At 31.1% G+C, this 21319-nt stretch overlaps 1 protein-coding gene across 2 annotated transcripts in view; it reads left to right on the top strand.

Moving 5' to 3' along the window:
* Nucleotides 1-21319, top strand: part of LRRIQ1 (leucine rich repeats and IQ motif containing 1) — a 189339-nt gene that overhangs the window by 4997 nt on the left and 163023 nt on the right. For both annotated transcript variants that reach the window (XM_012740832.3, XM_012740836.3), the window contains exons 4-10: nucleotides 685-796; nucleotides 2655-2746; nucleotides 3986-4103; nucleotides 5375-5598; nucleotides 9093-9167; nucleotides 12208-13845; nucleotides 20516-20668. In XM_012740832.3, coding sequence (XP_012596286.2) covers nucleotides 685-796; nucleotides 2655-2746; nucleotides 3986-4103; nucleotides 5375-5598; nucleotides 9093-9167; nucleotides 12208-13845; nucleotides 20516-20668 — 2412 coding nt within the window. The remainder of the gene's footprint in view (nucleotides 1-684; nucleotides 797-2654; nucleotides 2747-3985; nucleotides 4104-5374; nucleotides 5599-9092; nucleotides 9168-12207; nucleotides 13846-20515; nucleotides 20669-21319) is intronic.

The raw sequence follows: 21319 nt of genomic DNA, 5'->3' as shown, positions 1-21319 counted from the left end.
AATGAAGTTTTATTGTCATGTAAATACAGATACAGCTCAAGATTATTATTAAAATTATTACTAGATGCTTCACATATTTTAGTTTTATGAATATTATTTGCATAATATTTTCTAACTACTTATGGTGTTTATGGAGGAAAGAATTTTATTTTCCTGTTTTGTACATCAATATATTTAGCTATTTAGAAAATTTATAAATTGATTTATCTAGGCTATATTGGTGGACACTTTATAATAACTCATAAACATGACTAAATTTGTGTTTTATGATCAAAAAGTAAGTTTTGGAATGTATTAAATAGTTGTATAAGGTATTAGTTTTATATTAAATATTTTGGAAAATAACTTTGCAGTTTTGATTACTATTTGTTAATATTATTTGAAGTTTGAAATCTAAAAATATATACAGTTGAGGGCACTTATAAATAGCCTCTAATAAAATTAATAAAAATGATATAATGATAACTTTTTTCATTTGTTTTCTTATGTTTTCCAGAACTGCATAGCCACCTGAAAGTAAAAAGCAAATTTTAACCAAATATATTTGTCTCAACTGTGCTCTTTATATGGAGCCCTTTTATCTCATTTACTCATTTTTGGGGTGTGGAATGAAGGATGCAATATTTGACACATAATTTTGATAATAAACTCTTTTACAGTTCTTTTTTTAATTCAAATTTTTAGGAGTCAGATGAATTACCAGAGTCAGTTCTTCATTGTATTAACATCATAAAGAACAAGAGTAAAACTGCTGAAGAGCTCATTCTTCAGGACCTGGAAGATACTGATATTTTAAGTAAGTACAGTTTTCATCTGTTTGGTAGATAAGTTTTCTGTAATTTAGAAATTACAGAAATTTCTATAATTTAGAAAACTAAATTGATTGAAGTTCTTATCTCTTTCTGTATATATGTGTATGCATTTAATGTGTTTCTAATATAATACCTCTAGTATGTTGAACTATTAGATTTAGTTGATTCATTTTCTCCCTTACTCCCTTTCTTATATCTCAAATAAATACTAACCACCAAAAGTTTGTTTACCCAGTTTTAATTAATACCAGTCTATTACTTTACATTAAAGAAAGCCAATCATAGGACTATTTTAGAAATATCAATGTATATATTATTTTGGATAAAATATAATCACTTGTATGAACAGTCTAACAATCTACAAGACGGTCTTACATTTATTTTTCTTCAAGAAGACACTCTAGAGCTTATTTTCAGGGGATGTGTTATTTTTTTAAGTACGGCACAACAAATGTAGAATAAATAATCTACATTTATTCAAATACAGTTAAGTTGTCCTCTTCTGGAACATCATCATAACTCTACAAACCCCAAATTCCATCCTGAATTTCTTGCGACTCTATTTCATTTAGAACCATTGGCCCCAATCTCTCATGTGGAGCAATAGAGCTCTCATGGGGCAGATGAGAAGAGCCGCTCATCTTCTTTACTGCTCCGCAAAGAAATGCATGAGTTGTGCAGATACAGTGCGTAGCCACGCCCATCACTAGGTCTTATTTTCGGGGTAGAGCTTATATTGCACAAATGCTTAGAAATCCTGCCAGGGCTTATTTTATGGGTAGGTCTTATTTTCAGGGAAACATGGTATTACAATAAATAACTCAATTCTTAATAAGACTGAAGAAACAGACTCTGGGCTGAACATCCAAAGTGTAAAACAAACCCCACAATATTTTGCAGAACAAAGCTGAAGCAAAAGCTGCTGTCCAGTATAATTAAGAAATTCAAAGATATTAATTCTCTACTATATACTCTTGTTTTCAATTCAAAGCTCTCTCTGTCACATTCTGGGTCAGAAAACGGAAAATGTCATCATCTACCTCTTCTTCACACATAATATTTTTATGATAATAAAGACATATGCAAATATATTAAGGTGTAGAACCTAAATCACTCTCAGAAATCTTGCTGCAAAGGAGTCTGGATCATGTTATTTTTTCTTTTCAACCTCTCAGACAGGAAGGCATGCCAGAAAGGTTGTGAATAAGTAGATGTCAAAGAAAAAAATACATATCTAACAAAATAGATGTGAATAATCAGTTAAAATGCAGAATGGTCCTCTGTAAAGATAATTTAATATTAGGAAACATTACAAGGATATAACAAGTTAACTGACAAAACTATGTCTGCACAGATAATAAAAAGATGATACATTTCAACAAAATATCATAAAATAAGGAATAAAATTCCACTCCATCCACATGTTAGTAATTATAGTCTTTTAAATTATTATGTTGATTAAAGTGATTTCAATATCTTGTGCAAGATTATATTTCTAGTTTGTGGCAGGTAGGATTGAGTCTTTGTTGATTTCTAATCAAGGTATCATTGCGTAGCAGGCAAAGCATGGTTCTATATTCTTGAAAAATAAACTTCAGGCACTAGAATATGAAAACTAATAAAAAGAGTGCTGTAGAAATTTGTTACTTTTATTTTTAGAATAAAGATAACAGATTTCTTCTGTTCTTTGTCTTTCATTATTTTTCTCTTGTTTTCAGTTACTCTTACAGCTGAAGAATATACCCTGGTAGAATTTGAGATTAAAGAATTATGAAAGGGTTTGAAATTTTGGCTTGTTGTACTCTAATATTTAAAGTGATAATGTAATTTTTCTTTCTGTAGGCAGTAGTTTTGGAGCATTTTCTAATAATCATATGCATCTAAGGATAGGATTAGCAACTGAATGTAAAGAAAATCCAGAGCAATTAATGAAGGTAAATGTTCAACATTTGACTTAAAGTATTCTTTATTATAGTAGGAAATTTATCTTTCCCTCTTACATAGGATGATAGTTCACTAATTTTAGGTTTATTTAAAATGTTAAAATTTAATTATTTTAAGCAAATACTTTTTGGTTTTATGATTTCCTCTGGAACATAATATAAGACCACTCAAATTTCAATCTTTAAGAATATTAAAAATGATGATTTTAGCCATTTATACTTGGAAATTTAATGTGCATGTAGATAAAGCAGCATAACTTTATTGCATGATTAAAAATCTCTGAGGATAATAATGAATATACTCTAGTTTATTACCTTTCTCAGGTGTGTACTGTATTCCAGCAGAGATTTTGAACACTCTATAGAACGTTCAGATACAGAAGATCTTATATTAGTATTTTAGAAACAGATAAAAGAAAAACATATTAAAAAAAATAAGAGTAAAGAAGAGCCCAGCATTTCATTAGGTTAAAACTTCACAAATGTCTTTAAGAGAAAGTCTCTTCTATAGATTCACTTCTTGGACTCATTTTTACCTTTCATTTTATCTATCTCTCTCTCCTTTTACCTAACTCTATTCCTGCTCCCTAAAATGTTTAATATATTAATAATTTGAAAATTACTTATAAGTCTCTTACTCTTTTTCAGTGTTTTACCTTTTTTGAATGTGTTTTGGTAACACTCAAATTTGATATATTAATAGTAAATTATCATACTGCTGTTTCCTTGGAATAAATATCCTGTATCTTTCCAATTAGAGTATGGTAAAAATATGATTATGCAGAATTGTTGATCAAAATAAGGACTATGCATAATTCAGGTTAAAGTAGAAAAAAGTTCTCTTTATCATATTGAATATAATAACAATTTTTATGTTTGAACAATCACTACAATTAAGAAGAAAGATGTTAGGAGGAAAACAAACATTAGTAGAAACATTTTGAAATGATTATGAAGAAGTTTAATTAAATATTATATGTTAATAATAAAGACTGGTTAGAGTTATGAAAAGCATAAGGAAGGTAAAATACAGTCTGCATGGAAAAACATTTTTATTCATCATAAATAGAAAAATTATCAATGTGCTATAGATTTTTATTTGAGAGAGGTTTGGAGTAAATACAATTCTTTGTATCTGTATATAAACATTTAATATATTATTAAAATGATAGTTTTACTTTCTATTTTGTCTTTCTTTAATTATTGGTACTTGTTCGTTTAACCTCTTAGATGTTATCTGAAATAGAAAAAGAAGAGTTTATGAGAAGTAAAACCAGTTGTTCCTGTCCTGATTCTGTTCCTGAGCTTTATCCCCATGACTTGTCTTTGGATGAACATATTTTACCAGGTAGACTAAACTGCTCAATAATATTTTTGATAATTTTTATGTGATTAGCTGTAGTTAGCTGAAAAAATTTAGACCATTTTTTTGACATTTAGAAAAACATGATTATAATGTTTGAAAATTATTATGCCTTTGCCATATTTACTTAGTTCCATGTTCTCACAGTTTTCTTTATGCCTCCTAAATAACTTGATTTAAATGTATTTGAAAATTTTTCTACATGTACAGCTGATTGCAATAGATTAACTACCCTGAATTTATTAAGCATTTAACTATGTCCTTTAACTTTTTCTTAACTACATGTACACCCCCCCAAACTCACATATTTTATTTATTTATTTATTTTTATTTATTTATTTTTTTGAGACAGAGTCTCGCTTTGTTGCCCGGGCTAGAGTAAGTGCTGGGGTGTCAGCCTAACTCATAGCAACCTCAAACTCCTGAGCTCAAGCAATCCTGCTGCCTCAGCCTCCCAAGTAGCTGAGACTACAGGCATGCTCCACCATGCCTGGCTAATTTTTTCTATATATATCAGTTGGCCAATTAATTTCTTTCTATTTATAGTAGACACTGGGTCTCACTCTTGCTCCGGCTGGTTTCGAACTCCTGACCTCGAGCAATCTGCCCGCCTCGGCCTCCCAGAGTGCTAGGATTACAGGCGTGAGCCACTGTGCCCAGCCTATTTTATTTTTATATTAAGTTTTGTGGAATAGTTTAAGCAAGTTATGTGACTTCTTTATTGACTTCAGTAGAATTTCCATGTTTATTCAAGAATGTATTTTCTTTTTTTTTTTTTTTTTGAGACAAGAGTCTCGCTTTGTTGCCTAGGCTAGAGTGAGTGCCATGGCGTCAGCCTAGCTCACAGCAACCTCAATCTCCTGGCTCAAGCAATCCTTCTGCCTCAGCCTCCCAAGTAGCTGGGACTACAGGCATGCGCCACCATGCCCGGCTAATTTTATATATATATATATATATATATATATATTAGTTGGCCAATTAATTTCTTTCTATTTATAGTAGAGACGGAGTCTTGCTCTTGCTCAGGCTGGTTTCGAACTCCTGACCTCGAGCAATCCGCCCGCCTCGGCCTCCCAGAGAGCTAGGATTACAGGCGTGAGCCACCACGCCCGGCCAAGAATGTATTTTCTTTTTGCACATTATTGCTTTGGTAATATGTTGATATTTCTTCACTTCAAAATTACTTTGATAATTTAGATCAATTTTGACAGATTTGATTTTAATAATAATGATGTTATTCCTCTTAATGAATGTAGATGATGCTGATATAAGTTTTGGATACTGTGAAGTGGAGGAAAGATGTAGACAATCTTTTGAGGCTTGGCAAGACAAACAGAAAGAACTAGAAGACAAAGAGAATGAAACTCTCAAAGCTCAGAGGGATAGAGAAGAAAAGCAATTTCAAGAAGAGGAAGAAAGGCGATATTGCTGGATGAAACAATTTGAAATTGAAAAGAAGAAATTAGAGAATATTCAGAAGGTACTTTTTGTATGTTTTTGTTTCTTATACATTTGAATAAGCAACTGCTCCTGAAGAATATTGATACATAGAGTAGGGTATGGATTGAGCTTCCTTCTATGGCTTTTAGTTACTCCAAATAATGGAAACAACTAACTGTGAATTAATAGTACTTAATATAGACTCCCTAATTAGTTTTCATTGAAATTAATTGGAATTTCAGACACTAGATTTAGGGGGATCTGCCAGTCTATGAAGTTTCAGGAATAATCCTAGGTAGTTTGAAATTTGTAACATAAACTGTTGCTTTTTAAAAATATCTTTCGAAACATGGGGAAAGGTAACAGAATTTTCTTGATTATGCAGCACCCTCACTGTGTGGTTTGGCATATGACACATTATGTAAAACATATTTTATTGAGGTGGTTCAGCCATTTAGGTGATAGTCTGCCCCATTACCATAACTGAGATAATCCTCTGGACTAGAAATCTTTTGATGTGAAGGAGTGTTATGTGTGTTATGTTTGTTTTTTTTTCTGTTGTGTGTTTCCCCCAGGAGGTCTACACAGTCAGGTCACATTAGTGGCATATTGGTGGATTTGGGATACTACTTGCAGGTTATTGAGATCTTAGAATGTCTGGATCACAGGCAGGACCAAATTGTCTGTTTTTCATTATTAAAGTTGACTTATATATATTACCCAGAACTTGCTGGTTTTGAGTGTTCCGTATAAAGAACAATAGCATGTGGTCATTTAGGCAGTTCAGGGTTTTATAGCCTTTTGTGTTGAGTTAATTTCATTTCCTAATTATGTGGAAAATGAACAAATTGAAATCAATTATTAATATTTTAGAACAGTTTTGCCATATCTTTTTCTAATAGTGCACTATGAATCTTTAACTTTCCTTTAGCTACATTTTCTTTACACAGACCAGAATTATACAGTCATTTCCAAAATTGGAAGCTTTTTTAGAAATTCTAGAATAAGATTGAATATAATATAGATTATTGGAGTAGTATTTGCTGGCTTGTGTGGAAATGCTTCATTGCTATTGAGTATTAGTGATATTTTCAGATCTAGGAAACATCTGATTTTTAAATCCTGTTCATCTAAGTTGTCATTTGGATTTCTTTTATAACCAAAATTTATGGACTACCTCAAGGGTAAAACATTCAGCTGTGTACTTAGATGATGTAAAAGAAATCTAACATCTGGGCCCCACACTCAAGTAATTGTATTAATAGCTTATTTTTTAAAACAAATATATAATTTATCATAAAATTATGATTTAAGAAAATTTGACATTGGTAGGTTTGATGAATTTCTAAATGTGTATTTTATTATGCCTTGAGTCTTAAAAGTTTTCCAGTGGGACTATTCTATAACTTTATGATGGATTCTAAATATATAATTTACTTCCTTTCAGTAGTTCTTTTCTGAGTTCTCTGTTAGCTTATTCTTCCATTCCCCAAAACAGCTATCATAAATCTCTCAAGAGTTCCACCCAACTCCTCCCCCCTCATTATTATCAAATGATCACATAACATTTTTGTATTAATTACAAACTTCTTTCTAATTCCATAGCTATTTAGCATAAGCATCCATACTTATTCTGGTTTTTTTTTTTTGTTTTTTTTTTTTTTACCTTTCCTCTTCTCTGAGATCACCTTTGTTCTTACGTTTCACTTGAGAAGGTCTTTAGCTTTGCTTATGATAGGCTTCTTAAAGAGTAATTATTTTTGTTATATCCATTTCTTCATCTCTCATCCAATCCTAAACATGCTAGGTTTGTTTTACCATCACTCCATGGAATGAAACTGCTCTCAAGAGAGATAATCAATGTCCTCTAAATATTATACTTCACAGGTTCTTTTCAGTTCTTATTTTGGTGTCTATAACATTTTATGTCAGTAAAATTTTGAATGTTGACAATTTTCCTTTCCATTGACTTCTGTGGGAGCACACTGTCTTGATTCTATGCTTACATGTTTGGCAATTCCTCCTTGACACCCATTTTAGACCCATTACTTTCTTTCTGTCCTTGCATGTGGTAATATCATGGATTCTACCTTTGTCCCTTTCTTTTGTTACTCCATATATTTTCTCTCTTGACAATCTCATCTATACACTAGGCTGTTCAGAATTAAATCTCTATTCATAACTAAAGTGGATTATGTATCTATACAAGAGATACTGTACACTAAGAACTTTATGCATCTAAAACTGAATGCATTGTCTTTCTTTCTGAATCATGCTCCTTCTCGGGTATTCTTCATTTTGATAAGCCACGTTATCATCATTAGTCCAAGCTAGAAAAATGAGAGCTATTTTTCCTTCTTTGCTCTCTTTTATTACTCTCTTCCTTTTAATTATTTTATTATCCATATTCTAATCCATATTTCTTACGACTACTTTGTAGCTCAAATTGTCCTAATGTTTGCTTTGGCCTTATATTCCTCATGCTCATCTACTATAGTGCTGTCAGACAACTATTTATTTAAAAAATGTTATTCCCTTACTTAAATACCATCAAAAGGTCCCATAACTCATATAAGATAATGTTCAAAATTTTCCCACATTCTTTGTCTTTAGTCAATTGGAAATTTGTGACAATTTCACATTTACATGGTCTTTACATCTGTTCTCACTCCTGTCACACTATCTATGGAAGGCTGTCATTGATTCCCACATGGTTATCTCTAATACTTTCTTCAGTAACTCCAATACTGATCTCCTCATTGTTTCCTTGTCTGTCTTTCAATTTTATCTAATGTAAACTCATGATTTTCCTAAAAACAGCGTTGTAATTATTTTCTTGGTTCTATATACTTAAGTGCTGAAAATGTCTGTTTCACCTTTTGAAAAACTAGTCATTGCAAGTAATATCTTTTGCATAAAACCTTTCATGATCTTTTAATTATAATACTGATTTCTACTGTGATCCTTCATAATTTTTCTCTCATGATAAACAAATTATGTTAAATTTGAGGTAATGTGTAAACTTTTGATAGGGTTTCCATATTATAGAATTTTTGAGGAAGGGAATTGTATTTTACTGATTTTTGCTTCTTTGGCAGAACCTTAACAAAATGTGTGCTAATAAAGAGTTATTCAAGGAAAACCATTACTTACTGAACTGATTTATCATGTGTATCAAATAGTATGATATGAAGAGAGAACAATTTTAATGTAAAACTCATTTTGCAAACATTATTATTTGTAATTTTTGTAATGCCTGACAGTATTTCTAGCCAACATGTTTTATTCTGTGAATAAACATTCAAATAAATCAACTTTCCCAGGTTGCAAACATCTTTATGTCCTGTGTATTACTATATGACACTTTAGTTTGAGATTAAAATTGTTATCCTAGTACTAAAATAGGAGTACTATTGTGTTGGGTGTCATCTTTAGCCATTGTTTACAAATATATGTTGTGAGACTCATATATAATGAACAAAATATTCTTTGATATTTTGTTATAATAATATTTCATTATTATCATATGTTCAGCAAGAACAGGATAAGATGAATGATGAAATCCATAAAGAGGAGAAAATTTGGAAAGACAAATTTAAACAGCATGAGGTATCTATTTTTTTATAATAACATTAATCTTTCTTCATTTGAAATAAGTTACTGTGCTTGAAATGAACATTTTATGATAATGCAGAATTGGTATAAGACTCAATTTAAATTTATTAATCATGAGAAACTTTTCTTGAAATATAATTTCTTGAAAATGAAAATTAACTGGTTCATGGACTGTGTCCATGTAAAATCATAATTTTAAAATTTCTCTTAAGGTTTGAGGAAAGATACTATTTTGAGCATTTCTTTATGTTTGAAGATTGTTATGAACATAACACATATTATGTTAATATAACATAACATATATTATGTTAATATATCTCTTGAATACAATTCTATTAAATAATCCCTTTGAATTTAAGATGATTTTGATGATACATTTATTAATATAACTTTAGTATTTATTCACTCCATAGAATTTATATAAAATCATTTTAAGTAATTATAAATATAAAGTAGATAAAATTTTCATAATCCTGTTATCCAGCTAAACATTATTATCTTTCTTTGTACTTATTTTAAATCTTTTATTTGTTTATATAAATACACTCCTAAAAACATAGGCTTCTATTGTACACATTTAAATTAAAATGTTGGTTAAGGATATGAATTGACAGGTTCAAGTGAATGACAAGAGGAAAAAAGGACAATAATAGCTCACCTGTGTGTAATTCAAATGTTGGGTTTAATAAAGCCATTAAGACACCTATAGCTATCATCCAATAGCAAAATAGTTAAACTAGTAGGTAATATCAAAGAAAATTAGAATCTATAATGAAGTATCAAGTATAGATTCTAGAGGTAAAAAAAATCTATATATAAAATTAAAAATTCACTGGATGAGTTTGACACTAGATTGGATATAACATTGGAGAGTATTGATAAAACAGAAGAGAAGTCAATAGAATATATCCAAATTAAAGCAAAGAGAGGACAAAAAAAAATGAAAAAAGCAAAAAGTAGTATAAGAGATATATAATGCATAGTGAGAAGATATAAAATTTATATGATAATAATTTTAAAAGGAGAGGACAGAGAGAATGGAGCAGAGGCAAAGAGATAATAGTTGAAAAGTTTTCAAATTATTTTTTTAAAAAATCAACCTGAACATTCAAAGATGATTAATAATCTCCAATGAGTAGAGATGCAAAGAAAGTCACACCTTAGTATTAGATAGTATAACTATTGACATTCAAAAAAAAAAAAGGGGAAAAAAGCCTTAGAAACATCCAGAGGATAATGACAAATTACCTATTAATATAAAGGGGCAACAGTAAAACTAACAGCTGACTTTGAAAGTGAAATGATGTAAGGAGAAGACAATGTAACAATAAATTTAAGTGCTTAAATGTTAATGGTTTCTTTACTCATTAGTGTTCTTTTGAATCTTGAATCTTCTTATGATTTTTGTACTCACTTTTCATTTCCTAGAATATATGCTTAAATACTTGTCAGAAAGAATTTTTGGATGGTAGATTTTCCCAATTTTTGCAAAGTTGAATACGTTTTTATTTTGTTTTCAAAACTGACATAGTAAGGTACATAATATAGGTTTATTAGCATTTTTAACAATTTATGTCTTTTTGCCTATGCTATGTATGTTTACAAATTTATTTGATGCTTATTCCTTAATTCTTATGAAGCTTTAGAATTTTCCACCTCATACATTCATCCACACATAATTACTCCTTTTGTCTTATGGGTCGAGCATTTTTCTTAAGACACAGCAGTGAATAAAACATAAAATAATTCTTGCTTTCAACTTTTGAAAATTTTTTTTCAAAAAATTTTAGGTTTTTGAAACTTTGAATGTTACGGAGTGAATAAAAACTGAAGTTGTTATTAAAAAGTGTGTCATCAGAACCATCTTAAATTCAAAGGTGTTATTTAACAGAATTGTGTGCAAGAAATATAGTAACATAGTAACCTTTCATAACAATCTTCAAACATAAAGAAATGCTCAAAATAGTATCTTTCCTCAAACCTTAAAAGACTTTTTTTTATGTTCTTTAGAGTTCTGAAATATTGCTAACATCTAAGTGCATTGTGTATACATGTATGTGTGTGTGTGCATGTGCATAAAGTTAACTCAACTTTTTATCCTATGGTCTTTTTATGTTTGTTGAGAAAACATATTTTTCTATTATTTTCTTCCCTTCAGTTTTCTAAGTTCTTTATTCTGGAACTCCTACCAGTCATATGTTGGAGTTTCTGTACTGGTCTTCTTTACCTCTGACATATATTTTGTATCTTTATTATTTTTTTTCTCACCTTTTTTTTTTTTTTTTTCGAGACAGACTCTCACTCTGTTCCCCCAGCTAGAGTGCCATGGTGTCAGCCTAGCTCATGGCAACCTTAAACTCCTGGGCTCAAGCAATCCTCCTGCCTCAGCCTCCCAAGTAGCTGGGACTATAAGTGCACACCACCGTGCCCAGCTAATTTTTTCTATTTTTTAGTACAGATAGGGTATCACTCTTGCTCAGGCTGGTCTTGAACTCCTGACCTCAAGTGATCCTCTTGCCTTGGCCTCCCAGAGTGGATTATAGGATTATAGGCATGAGCCACTATACTGGCCTCTTTATTATTTTGTTTGTTTTGGGAAAACACTTAATTTTGAAGTTCTTCTTTAGGTCATTAGCTGTGTAGTTCCATTTTTTTTGTTGTTGTTCATTTAATGAGCCATATTTTTTATTTGAACACTTGCATTTCATTTTTATATGAAGTTGTTTTTGTTTAAACCATTTTTTCTTAAAAATTATCCTTATTTAAGGTTTTGTCTAATTTAATAGCTTTCTTTTCTCAGAAATTGATTCTTAACTGTACACATAATATTAGAGTATCAACTTACCAACATGATCCAATCTCCTAAATATCTAAAAAAAATCCTTTAAAATAAATACCCTTAGTTCCTCTAAGTGAATTTTATAGTATTAAGACTTCAGTTTTAGTATCTATTTTCAATCTATATTTGAGATGGTATTTTAATAAATCACATATTTAGTTTATGCAGACTACTAATTATCTTACTTTATTTTAGGACTTTATTAGAAACTTACATTTACAAATGGAAGAGGAAAGAGCAAGATTTAAAGAACTACAGGAAAAAGAAAATGTGCGTTTGTTAAAACTGCAGCATAATGCAGCTGTAAAAATTCAAGCTAAATATAAAGCATTTATGGCCTACAAAAAATATGGCCCAATCATAAAAGAACAAGTAGAAAGTAAGAAAAGGAAAGCACAAGAGTGGAAAGAAAAGGAAGCAAAAATTCGGCAAAAGGAGGAAGAAAAACAAAAAAGATTAGAGGAGGAACAAAGGATAGAAGAAGCAAGAAAAAAGCAGAATGAAGAGGATAGAAAAAGGAGAGAAAAAGAATATGAGCAAAAAAAGAATATCCTGAGACAAGAAAGAGAACAATTAGTAAACAAGGAAAAGTTAAGATTAAGAGAAGATAAAAGCCAACAGCTAATAATAATTAGTGCATTAAAGAAGGAAGAATATAATACCAAACATTTAACTGTTGAAGATACTTCAAAGAATAGGGAGAATATAGCCAAAAAGGTAGTTGACGAAAATTCAAAGAAGCAGGAAAATGTTCCACTTTGGCCAGTTGAGGAATCAAACATGAGAGAAAATGCAGGTAGACAGCTCGTATTCAAAGAATCAATAGAAGTACAATTAAAAGAATCTATATCAAATCAAGCAATTCTGGCAGATTTTAAAATAGAAGAAAAAAATGAAAACCTAGCAAAAAAGCAATGTTCAGAAAAATTGGTCAAGCAAGAAAGAAAATGTGAAAATATAGGCCAAAAACATGAGTTGGGACACCCACATCTAAAACAAAATATGAAAGAACAGTTCCAGCTGCAAGAATTAAAGTCTCAAGTACACAAAGAGGAAACCCTGGAACATGCCATAAATGAGAATGTGGGACAAGAAATCCAAATAATATTAGGACATCACCAAGAAATCAGTGAGGTGAAAAACAACCAGGCACAGAAAATAATCAAGGATAATCAGCAGGAAAAGGTACAAAAAATAGAAAAAGAAGAGGTACAGGAACAGGATGGATCATTATATATAGAGAATAATACTTTAGTTGGTTCAATGAAACAAGAACTACTCTCACTAAAATCAGAAAATGTTGAAGATATAGGAGAAAATGTAATACTACAAGAAAAAGAAATTGATTTAAAATCCAAAGAAATTGAGGAGAACCCAAAAGACAATACTCTGAATAGTGACATTGTGATTTTTAACACTACTAATGCCCTGATAAATAAAGAAGGCAAAAGAAACAAGCAAGATTATATTTTAGGTGGACATGATTCTTGCAAAGACCTGGATGGCTGTAATTCAAAAAGCTCCATGGTTTATAAAGAAGTAAATTCTCTTAAACTTGAGATTAAGGAAATTTTAGAAGAATGCCATGAAAGCAGAACTGAACATGAAAATACCATGACCTGCTCTGTACCAGCATCAACACTTCTATCTGCTATTGAAGAAAAGAGAACTTCTTGGATAAAATCATTTAAACCTTGGTGTGAAATTTTTAAGCAGCATCAACAAAAGAAAATTGTCAAAAGAAAGAGACCTGTGAAATGCCCAGCTGACATGATGCCCCCTTTGAATACACTAGAAATTCTTCAGTGTGGCCCTTGGAATACTTTACAGCAGGTATTTCTAATTTTATAATACTTCTTCATATTTAATTACAACTCTCTAAAATGTAACTTTTCAAATCTTAGTAGAAGGAATATTTTGTATACATGAGTGCTGTCTCTTAATGGATGATGTTACCAATGAAATATTGCCCCGTTTGGGAGAGGGTATATTTTAAAATTCTCAGCAAAAATTATTCAGAGCATCTTCTCCTTAAATGAAGCACTATAAAAAGTTTGGCTTATATTTTTTAATATATTGAATCCCATGTTCAAGGTCCCTATAGCCATTATTAAGCATCTAAGAGAGGACGCATATGGGAATTTAGGGTTGGAATTAAACTGGAAAACTACTAATTTAACGTCACTTAGAAGTTTGCTTTAGACTTGGGCCACCGCGCCACCTAGTGGCTTCTTTTAGAAGGACGTGTATTTGTAATGACTACTGCTGTGAAAGAAGGGTTTTCATAATAGAAGACCCAAGAATTCCTATATAAAAACATAATTATTTAGTCATGTCCTATATAAAGGTGGTGTACATTTAGCCTAAAATTTAAAATAGTTTTCATCAAATGCTACTAATTTTCTATGGTTATGGAGATCATGGTTTTGACCCAAATTAAGACACAGTAACTAGCAAATATGTAGGAAAACAGGGAAAAAACTTTAAATAGTTTAATACTAGAAAGTATTTATGATAAAAATACATATATTTAGCTAAGATCTGAAAGTCAAATGCATTCAATAAAGTTTAGGTAGTTTCTTGATATAGACAGATGCCTAGGTAAAGACAGATTCATAATAATAGATATGCATTTTTTTATTCACTCAACAAGTATCCATCTGTCCAATATGATTTATCACTATTTATTGGAAAATGAAAGGAACAAAAATAAAATGCAGTCTTTGCCTTTATGGAGCTTAAACAAATAAATATGCAGATAAATACATTATTATGAATCTTGATAATTGCTATAAATAAGATTTCAGGGTATTCTGTGAAAAGATAAAATATTGGGGTTTAGAAGAGACCTCTGGGCTATGAAAGAGCAATGTAAGGGACAAAAACTAGGAAATACACTTTGAGCTATTCTCTGTTTCAGCGGTCCCCAACCTTTTTGGCACCAGGGACTGGTTCCATGGAAGAAAACTTTTGGAGAGCTCAAGTGGTGGTGGATATAATACAGATGAAGCTTAGTGCTCTCCTGCTGCTCACCTCCTGCTGTGAGGCCCGGTTCCTAAGTTTCATGGAAGACAATTTTTCCATAGACAGGGGCAGGGGCCAGGGCAAAGCTCAGGCGATAATGCACAGCCTAGTTCCTAACAGGCCACAGCCTGGGGGGTTGTGGACCACAGCTCCATTTCCTAGGGAATGTATTTGCCATATTCATCAGGTCTGTAGAGCTACATATAGAATCTCTCATCTGCTCTTCTCTTATTTTCTTCTTGGGCTATGTTATCTCTGGAACCATTCTTTATGTACTTTTCTTTCCCTAAGATATTGCTGCAGGCTTTCCAATGTGATGACATTAGCAATTATTTAATTTTCTTTATGAATATCTGTTAGAGCTAGGTATAAGTGACAGCTTCATGCTGACACTGTACTCGTTTCAAAAGTAAAACTGAAGTTAGAGAAACAGTAGTGCTCTTTTCCCTTTCATTGTAGATCTCTAATCTGTCTAATGAGAAGAGCACTGAGGAAGTTAAGATGTGTGAATCTTTTTTTATTTGACATTTTTTCTCCTGCTCACTCTCTGTTCCCTTTTTGGAACTCTTGTCACTTTATATAACATGAGGATTAACTCTCTTTCTTTTACTTCTTTGCAAGACCTGGAAAACTAATGTGATATAGATCATCTAAGGATTTGTTAACATTTTGATTCTGATTCAATAGGTCTGGTGATAGACCCAATGTTCTGCATTCTTACAGTGCTCCCAAGTGATGCTGGTAATGCTGATTGATGGACCATTTTGAGCAGCAATGTTCTAAAGGACACTAAAATCCTTCAAGCTTTTAATTTTGCTTTGAAACATCAAATATACACTATAAAAATGAAAATCACATGTGAATGTGCCATATAAATGCTAAAGTGTTAAAAAATATCATCTTTTGTTTTAAGACAAATCCTATAAAGATTCTGTTTAGTAGATGACTTTTCATGGTGTCTTCATTCACCACTGCTACTGACCCATGACTCACTCTCTTACTCTTATTTGACTTTCTAATCTCTTAGCTTCACATCTTTGTCCTTATCCTGATCACTCACTGCCAACCTTGGCAGGTCCTTCTGGAGAGAATATTTAGAAAAGTTTACTCTTCTGAAAGTTCACCCAGTAATGAATTCATTTGCTTAAAGACTTCAGGACATGAATCAGATCTTCCTTTTGTTCAGACTTATATACATGTTACCAGGTAAATACAGATGTTTCTTTATTTATAAGAGGGTCATGTCCTGATAACTCCATTGTAAGTTTAAAACATCTTAAGTCGAAAATTCATTTAATACACCTAACCTACCAAACATCACAACTTGGCCTAGGCTACCTTAAACGTATTCAGAACACTTACATGAGCCTACAATTGGGAAGAAAAATCATCTAGCATCAAGCACAGTACACTGTAGAGTATCTTGTTTATCTTGGGATGATGCGGTGGACCGAAAGCAGCTGCCTGCCACTGCCTGGCTCTATGAGAGTATCTTACTCCATATCGTTAGCCCAGGAAAAAATCAAAATTTGAAATTTGAAGTACAGTGTCTACTGAATGCATATTGCTCTCACACCATCATCATAAATTCAAAAAATCATAAGTCAAACCATCTTAAGTCTGTAGTGGTTGTCGTTACCTGATGGTAGCATGGGTTGGTGGGAGGATGGATAAGTGGATGGATAAAGAAAAGTTGAATGTTAATCTTATCTCCATCTTACTACTGTCTTCACAGTTTAGGCAGTATATTGATTAAAAAGGAAATTAATGTAAAAATTGTTTGTGTATAATTTAATCAAGTACTAACAAGTCTTACTGAATAACAACTTGGTTCTAATTTTTCACCATTTATTGGCTATGTCACCTTATTTAAGTACTTAACCTTTCTGAGCCTGAGTTCTGTCTTTCACAAACTGGAAGAACTGTATCTATCATATAGGATTGTTGAGTTTAAAAATATTATTTGTTAAGTACGTGGCCCAGGTCTCCTAATATATATTATAGTCACTTGCAAATGTGGGTCTCAAGCAAATAAAGAAAAAATCAAATTCATTTTTGAGGGATGCTTAATAGTCTGTTTCATCAAAGTGGTTATTAAGTTGAAAATACTGGAACTTTCCACTATATGCAGTAATATCCTAAAAGATAGCACTAAAGAGTAATGATTATAAATAGTGAATATGCTTTTATTTTTTTCTATTTTTAATATTTTAAGTAATTAATTTTTCTTTTATTTTTGGCATTTTGCTACTAATGGTAACTTGTTTTAAATAACAACCACAAAAAAGTATACTGAGCTTAAGGATTTTTTAATAAATTTGCCTTATACATTTTAGCTTCTGATTAACTTTTAGATCAAAGATATATCACTTCTGTTATACAAGGTAAATGAACTGCTGTTGGGAAGACACATGAATTACTTGAAATTATTTTCTAGCTGTTTTATTTAAGCCATTAATCATACCTCAGACTCAGTCGTTTTGCAGCTGATTTGTAAACCATTTTATTTCTCTATGTTGAACAGATTTGAGATTGGGACACTGAACAAATGTTCTGCAAAAAGTAAAAAAATAGAGTTGTTGCTTTTATAACTTTCATAATTAAAGTTTATCATAGATGACTGACACTCCTTAGGCTGACCTCAGAATAATTGAGAAGGAAATCTCTAAAAAGTATATAGCTGTTTTAGGTCATTTTATATATAATGAGCTGTCAAGGATTTGGGAAAATTTAGGTGATTAAATGGAAAATTAATTTGTGCTCTTTTTTTATTTTTTTTATTTTTTATTTTTAAGTCTGCATCATTTCTGGTATAATTTGTGCTCTTTTATTAAAATATTATATAATGAATTATTCATAAATTGTATAGGTGGAACAGTTCATTCTCAAGTCATGAGAGACTGAAAATATAAATTTTTGAAAATATTTTTTTATTGTTCTTTATAAACGAAAGAAATAATACTATAAATATATTTGAATTTTGCCATATGTTAGAGCAGTTAATTTATTTATTTAAGAAACATTTAGCCAACACCACTGTGCTCTAGTTGCTGTTTTTCAAACTTACCATACAGTGATTAACACATGTGATTACTAATTCTATATTGACCTTAATTTTTGAAGCATAAAGCAATTCTGTGTATATGATGATTGTCATGCTTGTATGAATAATTGATATAAAAATTCATTTTGATCTCACATGTTTGGAAAAACCTAGGATAGGATAGAGAATACGTTGCTATACCATAGGGATTGTTTTAACGTATTTTGTAAAAAGGAGGAAGAAATACTATGAAACCCATCATATTCAGCTTTAAGAAACAATGGTGTTATAGCACCTCTTGTATATTCCTGGATAGAGCTGGAACCCATTCTACTAAGTGAAGTATCTCAAGAATGGAAAAACAAGCACCACATGTACTCACCAGCAAATTGGTATTAACAGATCAACACCTAAGTGGACATTTAAGAATAACATTTATCGGGTGTCGGGCAGGTGCGGGGGAGAAGGGGATGGATATATACAAACCTAATGTATGAGATATGCAACGCTTTGACTTGAGGGGGGAGGTGGGGCATGGGCAATATACGTAACCTTAACATTTGTACCCCCATAATATGCTAAAATAAAAAAAAAAGCAAATATCACTAACAGGGATACTGCAACAGTTGTTCCTCCTGTACTATAATAAAATTAAACTACAGCAATTGTCACATCACGAATAACTAGAACTTAACTGCGCTTATATGCTTGATTAAAAGCAGCATGTTATTAAATCAGGCCAAATAATATATATTATAACATCAAGTAGTATTTGTTACTATAGCTGTAATTGTCAAATTTTCATTTTTTTAGTGTAGAGCCAATTTTCCATTTATAGAATTTATATCTGTGTATAGATTAAATGGGCAATGTAGAAGTTAACTTCACACTAATGAATAAATATAGTTTCTTTCTGAAAAATTTTGAAAAGTAAATTTATTTCAAAATTGCTGTAGATTATAAATGATTGAGAATGTCTAAAATAATTATGAAGCTAGAAACTCTTATTTACCTGAAATTTAAAATATCAATTATTGCTTTTGCTACTTAAACAAGGAGTAGACTAATGCCCTCCTTTATATCACCATGAACTTACGGTCTCCCATGAACTTACGGTCTCCCATTTACTAATGTAAATTTAAAATGTTTAGTTTCATTTAATACACAGAAGACATTCCATACAAAAAGGAGTTATTGCACTTTAAAATTTTACATTTCCGTGGTGTTTTTGAAATAATAATGCTTTCAATTTTAATAGAATATTTTTATGATTTCTGTTTAAGCATGATATACACTATGTACTTCCTATAAAGCCAATGATTTTAAAATGAGTATTAAATACATGGGAAACCTGGCCTTAAGATTTCTAAAGTGTCTATATGAAGGTACTCTTTCTATTAATATAAAGTGATTTAACATATATATTAATATTTATTTCAGTTCATGGCCTCAATTATAATAACCAATATAATATTACGTTTTTCCTCTGCCATTTTATTTAGATGAAAACTCTTGACTTTATTTAGTGGATTGCTTTTCTAATCTCTGTGAAAATATTTCTATCTGACATAGTCTTGTAGAACTGTAAGTATAGTCCTGCTATGAAGTTGAATATACTCTTTGATATTGAATTTTCTTTACTTAAAAAGGCTGAAATCAAGAAGATAGAAAAATTACTTAAGAAAAAAAGATTTGTGAAATATTAGGTCCACAGGAATATCTCAATAATAAAAATATTATAAATGTATAGATTTTGAAATGTTTTAAAATACAGAAAAAATACTATTCATAATTTGGTATCTCACACATTCTATGTGTTCTGGGCATATTATTCAGTAGTAGGTATGATTCAGACCTTTATAATACAGAAGACTTGTAATAGGATGTTATTTGTATTACATGGTTCAATTATAATTACATGGTTCTACTTAGGTTATGTAATATCTCTTCTCAGTCAAAGTTTCTTCTTTTCTTGGAAGATAGCTGAACTATTCTATTTGAAGCATGGCAGGATGGACACAAAACCTATTCCTTGACCTTTGTGGTACCTGATACTATCCAGGGATCCCTAAAATACTGTTAAATGCAGATCATAAACATTTATGTAGTATAATCCTCAAAATAATGCCAAGTGCATGAAAAGCTAAATGAATTTGGTGAAAAATTAGGGAGTGAGCTAATACATGATTATTTTATTGCTTTTATGTACTTTACTTTTCAACTTGAATTGGTCATGGATGATTGCAATATTTTATCTTTCTATGTGGGGAAAAAAGATGAGAGAGCTTAACTAAAACTGAGTTGTTAATAAATGTGGATTTTAACATACAGTATTACTTTTCTAGATGAATTTTCTGAACAATTTTGCAAGGCTTATATAGTTTATGTTTAGTTTTGTTGAGTAACGTTATCACCCCCATTTTATTGATTCTCTAGGTTACAACAGTTACATTACAAGATTTGCCAGGTTGTAGTCTCTCTACCCTGGCAGAGTGTGTGAATCTTCAGTTTCTGTCACTTCAACGCTGTGGATTAACATCTTTGCAGAGCCTGGGTAACTGCAAAAAACTAAAGTACATTGATGCACAGGTATGTCCTCTGTTCTACTATTATTAATCTTATAATAAAATATAAAATGTATTCATCTTCATGTTTTAGAAATACTAAATTTGAAGAAACAGTTACTAGAATAACTCATAACTCAGGGTCTAAAGAGATTAAGGGCCTAACTTTTTGAGAACCAGAGAGGAAAGTTGATTGGGCGGTATGACCTGGAAATTACTTATATTTTTTTGTATATGATATGGTTGTTGTTTTTCATATTTTTTGCTGCATAACAAATGACTTTATTACTTAGTAGCTTAAAACAACCACCATCTTATTTGCTCATGATTCTATGGGCCATGAATTGAGACCAAACTTGGCTGGGTATTTCTTCTATTATATATTGTGTTGATTGGGTCTCTTACATAATTGCAATCAGATGGAAGGTAGGGCTAGATTGTCCACAATCACTTCTCTTAAATGTCTGGTACTTTGGCAGGGATGTCTGGAACATTGGAATCTTTCATGGCTATCTTGGGCTTCTTTCCAGGTGTGCTGGATCCCAAGAGTGAGTGTTCCTAAAAGACAAGTTCCAATATGCAAGTGCTTAGCAAGCATCTGCTTGCATCTGTTAGATAATGTTTTATTGGCTAAGCCCTGAGTTCATGTGGGGGGAGACTGTGTGACTTTGTGATT

This window comes from Microcebus murinus, chromosome 10 (assembly GCF_040939455.1).
Source record: "Microcebus murinus isolate Inina chromosome 10, M.murinus_Inina_mat1.0, whole genome shotgun sequence".
NCBI lineage: Eukaryota > Metazoa > Chordata > Mammalia > Primates > Cheirogaleidae > Microcebus > Microcebus murinus.
This window is presented reverse-complemented; position numbering and strand designations above follow the sequence as displayed.